This window comes from Lutjanus erythropterus, chromosome 19, assembly GCF_056507025.1.
Source record: "Lutjanus erythropterus isolate fLutEry1 chromosome 19, fLutEry1.hap2, whole genome shotgun sequence".
NCBI classification, from domain to species: domain Eukaryota; kingdom Metazoa; phylum Chordata; class Actinopteri; order Lutjaniformes; family Lutjanidae; genus Lutjanus; species Lutjanus erythropterus.
The window spans coordinates 21,359,967-21,367,794 of NC_139335.1; the positions used below are offsets into that span (position 1 = coordinate 21,359,967).

The 7,828-nt window shown below is 42.1% G+C and overlaps 1 protein-coding gene across 1 annotated transcript; it reads right to left on the minus strand.

The window, feature by feature from the left end:
- Positions 1 to 713: 713 nt before the first annotated feature.
- wbp11 (WW domain binding protein 11) lies at positions 714 to 7,557 on the minus strand. Its single transcript, XM_084744515.1, has 12 exons — positions 7,383 to 7,557; positions 6,374 to 6,460; positions 6,212 to 6,243; positions 6,005 to 6,098; positions 5,628 to 5,824; positions 5,337 to 5,470; positions 4,729 to 4,895; positions 4,363 to 4,599; positions 3,533 to 3,658; positions 3,156 to 3,437; positions 2,335 to 2,520; positions 714 to 2,000 (listed from the first exon to the last, which is right to left on the minus strand). Exons 2-12 carry the CDS (start codon positions 6,435 to 6,437, stop codon positions 1,315 to 1,317), a joined length of 2,205 nt encoding a protein of 734 aa, XP_084600641.1. The 5' UTR covers positions 6,438 to 6,460; positions 7,383 to 7,557; the 3' UTR covers positions 714 to 1,314.
- Between the last annotated feature and the right edge of the window lie 271 nt (positions 7,558 to 7,828).

Here is a 7,828-nt window from a genome sequence, read left to right on the forward strand (position 1 = left end):
AAAAAATAGATTCTTTCAATCAGATTCGTACTCGATCTGAATAATGAATAATGAAATGAACCGATGACACACGGACCATTAATCCATACTAACTTATTTATAACACATTATTAAATATATCATTATATAAACTGACCACTGACTGACTTCTAGTGTCCCTCTGTTTAGCATTAACAAAACAGGGAAAAAATGAATACCAATAAAATTTCTCATTACCTTTAAATTAAATTAACTGGCATTTGGCCTTTGTGCCCTCAAAAAATTGACAACACCAAGGGCCAAGTGGCTTTTGTTTCTATTTCATGATTCACTTTGCTGCTGTAATACACATTTCCGTGTTGTGGGACTTATAAAGGATTATTTTATCTTAAATGAACAGTTCTCCTCAAAGTCAAAAATACATATTTTTCCTTTTACCTTAGGTGCTATTTATCCATCCAGATAGTTTTGGTGAGATGCTGGGTTTTGGAAGAAATCAGCCTGCTTTCTTTTGAATAATATAATGCAACTAGATGCACTCAGCTACTTCTTTATTTCTATGGTGAAAAGAAAATACTGAACTGAACAACTAGGTCTGTAGTTTATGTTGCGTGACATATCCATATCCTCTGGAAATTAACATTTTCAGAAATTAATTATTGCAAAATGTGTATAAAATGTGTCCATGTGTTGCTTATTTCACCTCCCTCATTACATCACACTGACACATGAAGTGAAAAAGTTTATGACGCATTTATTTTGCTGCAGAAAACAGTTTCAGACATGTAATTTGTCGATTATTGACAAACATTCCACACATTTAATCTGACTTCCAACATGTTTGGAGGTCATTCATTAACAGTCAGTCATAAAATCATACAAAAATGCCTTTTCTTGTCAAGGTAAATCACAAATCGCTGGCCGGAGGAAAAACAGTTGTAGGAAAAAAAATAACAACATGCTGGAGACAAAGAGCACTTGTAGTCTCTGGTTAATTTTTTCAGTGCAGAGAATAGTGTTCTTTAAATAAGTCATCTAGGAGAGTAGTAACCAATCTAAATGTTTCCAATTACATATAATGAGATGTCTTATGTTCATCTAATTCACATTCTCTTTGACATGACAAATGATAGTCCAGATCAAATGAACTCGAGCCTGCTGAGACCAGTGCTGACAGTGTGGCAGCCTTTCCTGGGTTAATGTAGGAGAAACTAATCTATCTGACTGCCTTCAAAACAGCTACCTCTATAACTCTGCACAGATACACAGAAAAAAAATACACGCCTTTCGTTCAGAGCGCCTCACATAACATCCGCCCCAATGCCCTCTTGAGTCTCAGAGGAGTCCCTCCATCTCCCTCATAAAGGCTTCATACACCTGGTCCTTAGTCTTCATGCTGGGCTGAGACACAGCACCCATCTGGGCGGGGTTGACCAAGCCCATCTGAGCAGCTGTTGCCTGCTGTTTCTGCCCCTGTCCGCCTCCCATGCCTTCATCTCTCCTTCCTCCAACACCACCCCCTGCTTTCTCAAGAGGCCCAGCTGCTGCCCCAGGCATTGCTCCACTCTTGTCCCTACGCACCCTCAATGTTGTGGGCACAAAACGGGTGACCTCTGCCTTTGGATTGATGATCTGAGGTTTGGCAGAGATGGTAGCCCCGCCAGAGCCAGCACCCGCTGCCAGGCCGCCCCCAGCTGCTGCGACAGAGGTGATGTTGGCTCGCTTTTCGATGGTGGCTGCGTGGTGGTGGCTGGGAGGGTTGTTGCCAGGATTGGTGCCCGTGGAGGCAGCTGCTGTCCCTGGTGGAGGAGGCATCTGCATGACACCCGGTCGCATTGGCATGGAAGGGGGCGGCAGGTTGCTCTGTGGACCATCCTGGTTGGTTCCTGAGCCTTTTTGACGCTGTACAATGTTGGGAGGAGCACTAAGCACATTGGAGTTGAGAGGTGGAGGGAAGAGGGAGAGTGGTGGGGCAAGTGGACGTGGGGGCCCTCCTGCTCTTGGGGGTGGAGGTGGGATACCTGTAAAGACACAAGACAAATGGATTTTGATGAGAAATTTATGAGACATTCCTCTTAAAACTTCCATAGATTGGAACACAAAATGTGCTGACATATATTTAATGATGTGTTAAAGGTCTATTTTTACTGCCTTAGGATTCACTACAGCTGAGCAGCATTTAAAATAAATATACATTTCTTAATAATGCTGTTTGACAATTGACAATATCATGTTTGCTCAGCATGTGTTCATGCACACACAAGAATATTCAGAGTTTATGTTTTGATTCAAAGTACTACACATATGTGCATGCTGCTGTGTGCCCTCAGAGACTGTATGCACACATATGCCCACCTGGTGGTGCTGGTGGTGGTAATCTTGGAGGGGGTCCTCGTGGTGGGGGGCCTGGTGGGAGGCCAGGAGGGGGTCCTGGTGGAGGGCCTGGGGGCCGACCTGGTGGAGGCCCAGGAGGCAGAAGACGAGGCATTGGGCCCCTCATGCCTGCAGGCATACCAGGAGGCCTCAAGAATGGAGGAGCACCTAAAGATAATAGACACATAATCTAAATGCTGCAAAGAATACATATGGATACTGATCACAACCAGCACATTCTTAAAAAAAAAAACAGTTCATCACCAGTGCACTGCTGGTAACTGTGCTGTAGCTGCCTTTAGCTGGGTAGTTCAGTAGCTGACCTATTAGACTGGGATACAGCCTCAAAGATGGAGGCTGGTTTGATAACAATACTGGAATTTCTAATTTTGATACAATAACTTGAAAAATATTGATATTTAATATAATTTTTGGTATCAATATTTATCCCACTCTACCAGTATTACAGCACCTGAGTTGATTTAATGTTACATCGGCTCCTACCAGACTCCAGGAACAATAAAGCCAAAGCGGGTTCAGGCAGAGACAAGAGGTGTAAAGCAGTTGAGGAGCAACTTTGTAACTTAGCAAATTAATCTATAAGTATACATCATCCATCATGTTGAATATCTGTTTTTGTGAAGTTATTTATTTCTGTTTTGAACAACAACTCTGTTGAAATAAATTCAAATGATAAGTCTCCTTGCTCTTGACGCATTTTGGCTCATTACTTTTTTGCCATTAGTGATTAACAGACAGCCCGCTGAAACATAGTATTCCAGCAAATGCATGTTTTAACTGACCTGGTGGCGGGCCGGGTGGCGGGCCAGAGGGTGGACCAGGAGGCCTCATTGGAGGAGCTGGGGGTGGACCCAGTGGTGGAGGCCCGGCCATTGGTGGACCTTGCAAGTGTGGAGGCCCCTGCTGTCCCACCGGCACAGCAGGAGGGGGTAGACGCTGATTGGCCATAAGGTGGGACTGGTTGTCCCCTGGTGGTCCCCTATCCTCGATGTCTGAGGTGTCAGATTCATCTGTGTATTCCTCCTCTACCTCCTCTTCTTCTTCCTCTTCAGGAACTGACTGACCTGAAGATAAAAGAAAAAAATACCATGTCCCATGTCATCAGAAAGGTGTACTAGCTTAGTAAATACACAGCAAAGACACTCGTATTCTACATTACCTGCCATCCTTAACATCATGGCCTGTAGGGGGGTAATGGCCTTAGTCCTCTTCACCACCCTCTTTTTCTTCCGCTTTCCTTCACGAGGTGCCTCTGCTGGCATGTCCGCAAAACGTACACTGCGACCTAAAATGGTTAGACATTAATACATTCATCAAAACAATGTATTAGTATAAGAACACTAACTGAACTGAAGTGTTTAGTTCTGTGTCTGCATTAACAAGTCAAATTCATACATCTTAAGGTGAGAGAAAATATCTCATTGACACGTCCATTTTGAATGTCTTCAGACAGCAAAAAATATCTTAACGTGTTCAAAATTGACATGTTAACAGGTTATGTTCTGTCATCTTGAGATGCACAAATCTGACTTATTAATCTGGACACAAAACAAGATGTTAAAGTCCAACCACATCTGAGGCGCAACATCTGAATTTTGCTTGGATAGTTTTTCATGAAATGACATTTGTTAGCTTTGTGGTTAAAGGATGCCAATATTTTGCCTTTTTGTTCATCACTTTGCACAAACCTTCAACAATTAATGTATCACAGAAAAACAAACATACAATTTTTCCTAGATCGTCATCGTCAGTGACAAAAGTTTCCCATTTTCAGTGAGAGAAAAAACTAATGACATATTGCTGCTTCTTTCACATTACACAATAAGTTATGAAATTATTAACTGATGTTACCTTGAAGTAGTCAATGTCACACATTGAGGAAGGTAGACCAGAAGTAATTTACAACTATCAGAAACCACTAGGACATTAAGAAAATTAAATAAACTGGTTTATTATTGAGAATTTGCAAATGTATGCTGAAACACTCACCAGCATGTCTTTCATTTCTGTCTCTGTCCTCCTCTCTTTCCCTGTCATCGTCCTGCCTGTCAACACTCATCCTCTGGTCACCGTCTCCACCTTCATCTCGCTCTTCTTCGCTATCCTCCTCAGAGTCGCTTTCGTCGTCGTCCACATCATCCCGATCTCTGTCGCTCTCACTGCCACTGTCCCGATCTCTTCCCAAATCCATGGCAGAATCCTTTTCCAAACCAGGAATGGAAGAGTCTGTTGACAACAAAAAGAGCCAGGGCAAGAAGCAGGTAGGTGAGCAGCAACACAACTGTAAAATCAAAGCCCTATTATTATTGAAAGCATTCAGAAATGTCGTCATTAAGGAAGCAGTTTGTGTGTTACCCATGTCTGTGCCATAAACTCGTCGAGCAGGAATGCCATACAGAGCCAGAACCTGTGGAGGTGGGGGTCCAGGCGGGGGCCCGGGGGGCTTCTTTCCTGGAGGTAAACGTGGCACACTTGGCACAGTTGCCAAAACCGGTCCAGAGGATGACGACAAAGGCCCTTTACTGAAAGATGAGTTAAGAACAGAATTAACATAGTGGAACTGCGATGATCAGCAGCATCAAATTGAGAGTTTACTTCCAGAAATCTTTAAAGACCGCCTCCACTCAAAAATGTGTTTTACTTATGTTTATGTCTCCTAAAATATCTGACCCTGACTACACTGACTTGCCCTACTAAAGGGGGAGAGGTACTCTTCTGTGATGTGCACTGTAATGCCAGCAAAGAAACCCAAAATCTCCAGCGCAGATCGGATTTACCAGTGCAGGCAGAGAGGGTTAGCATTAGTTCTGTTAGACACTGTCTGTTACAAGCTAATATGCTAACAATCTGTACATGGGTGCAGACTGAAGTAGGTGATCTCAGACTATCAGATTTAGTTTACATTGTTTACATACTTTAATGTGCCTGGAGGGGAACTTGAACATTCACAGGTTAATGCCTACCCAAAAGAGGTGCTCTTCTTCAGTATGGAGGGAGGCTGAGCTCCTGGTAGTGGGATGTCCTGGATGTGGATATTGGAGGGGGCATGAGGCATATCTGGTAAAGGGATGCTGTCAACCTCCACTGACTCCGCATTCTGAAAAAGATGACATAGCACACATGATAGTAAATCGAGTCACCAAGCAAGCCCAAGCTTGCTCTCATTAGCATAAAATTAGAGAAATTGGAATCGTGAAATTAAAAAAAAAAAAAAAAGCCATATGCACCTAAACATACACAAACACAAAACACACCTTGACTGAGTCAAAATACAGAGCCAGCTGCCCCCGTTTGGTCTCATAGTCCAATTCCAGTTTACGTAGCTCCTTGTAGGTGTCAGGGTTCTCTCTCTCATACAGACGGACAATTCGCTCAAAGGTCTCACGTAGCTTCTTCCTTTTGTCCCTCAATACTTTCTCATTCAACAAGGGCTGCTGAACTGGGTTGAACTCTGTTGAAAGTGTTACAGAGAAACTTTATTTTTAATTTTTTTGCAAAAGCCGTAAAACATTTGTGAAACATAGAAAATTATGAATTTTAGTTAGAGATAATTAAGTGCAATAAAAGTCCAAAAAGCCATCAGTATTGCACAAAGATGAGTTCAACAGTAAGAAATATTCAGCCCCCTCACCCATCTCATCCAGCTTCTCCATGTCCCTGATGATCTGTCTGGGGTCCTTCATCTTAAGAACCGCTGCTCTCACCATCATTCTTTGTTTCTTGTTCTAGCAGAAATATTTTCAAATGACGCAAAATGTTATCAACACAATAACATTACTGTTGCATTTAAAATGAGATAGGACATTAAAAAAAGTGAATCTTTCAAAGTCAGGAGTACCTTTTTTAACTCTCTTTTCCTGGCCTCCTTTCCTGTAATGAAGGTAGGGAACAAATATAAACTAGTTATCATTCTGACAAGAAGAAGTTCATATTAATGGATGTTATTCTGCAGATAGGTGCCAGTGGAACCAGCTCATGGTTATGATTGACCGATACTTACTGGCCTGGTCCGTGGGGTTCATGAACTTCCCACTCTTGGTGGAGGAGGTTGAACGTCGCCCCATTGTGTCAGTGCGTCTCCTTCACCCTGAAAAGTAAAAAGATCCCAGTAATATGAAACCATCAGTGTCCACTGAAAAGCTATGCATACTGCATAGCACCAGGGTGTAAAATTAACGTTTTTGCACACCAGCCCAAGGGCTATGAATGATCAAAACTTAACAGCCACTTAACATATTAGTACAGTCTTTTTTTAATCGGTGCATGAACCAATCTACCAGCCAGTTGCATATTTGACCAGCATTTGGCTGGTGCTTATTTGTGCCCTGAAATCACAGCTTCCCCATATATATGAAACATGCCCATGAAACATGCCCTTTCTTAATTTGTAATAGATTTTTTCAAAACTGCAAGACTGACTTTTTAATCTGCAGCATGCACCTTTTTCATTAAAACATGAACTTAATTTTGTTTACCTGAAACATGCAATTTTTAAACTTCAACATCCACGTATTTGCATGCATGAATGCACGTCACTGGTAAGTTAGATGGTGCGTCTTTGAAAGACTGTTCCGTTCCATTCAATGTAGGTAACTGGTTATATCAGTCATAACAATAACTTAGTCGTGTGTGTTGATACACAGAACTGACAATTTGGTTGCACTACCAGTAAAAGGTGATGTGCCACTGATTTAACTAAAACGATGACGGTTAAGTTAGCTACTGTTAGCTAACAAGTTAACATAAAGATGATAGTTAACGCATGACTGATGAACAGACAAGCCAATGTATTATCTCTCTCTGTTAGACACAGCGGAGTCAAACGCAGTGGATGTTTTAGAACATTATTACAAAGCCAGTAAAGTTCGTTGTGATAGCTATCTAATAGCTATCTCTCATGCAGTCATGCAGCATTTGGCTGCCAAGTTAGCCGGTTAACGTTAGCATGCACTTGTAGATAGGGCCGCGTTAGCCTAAAGAACAGCACAGGAGGCAAAACGTCACATTACCTTTTATTCAAGTAAAACCTGTAGGGTGCAACGCCCTACGTACGCACCCCTTGGTACCAAAAGTGAAATAAAACGTATTGTTTAAGCTGTGAAAGAGAAACTATCCAGGGCTGAAGGTATCCAACGACTTCGCTAGCCGTTCGCCATGTTTACTGCTGCGAGCAAGAGCGGAAGTTTCGTGTCTACAAGGGAACCCTTGATTTACGAAATTCTCGCGAGATTTCTATTCGTCTATTCTTAATTATGCATCTTTAAAAGCTAATTATGTTTTATAGTGTTGCAATGCTGTGGTTAAAATCTTGATTCGTTTAGGGACATTAAAGGCTTGGTTAAGGTTAGGGAAAGCTCATAGTTTTGGTGAAATAATCACTATCGTGAGATATTTCGCGGATCTGGGGTTCCCTTCTAGACAAGACCGACCGGAATGGACTAATTTGACGTCATAA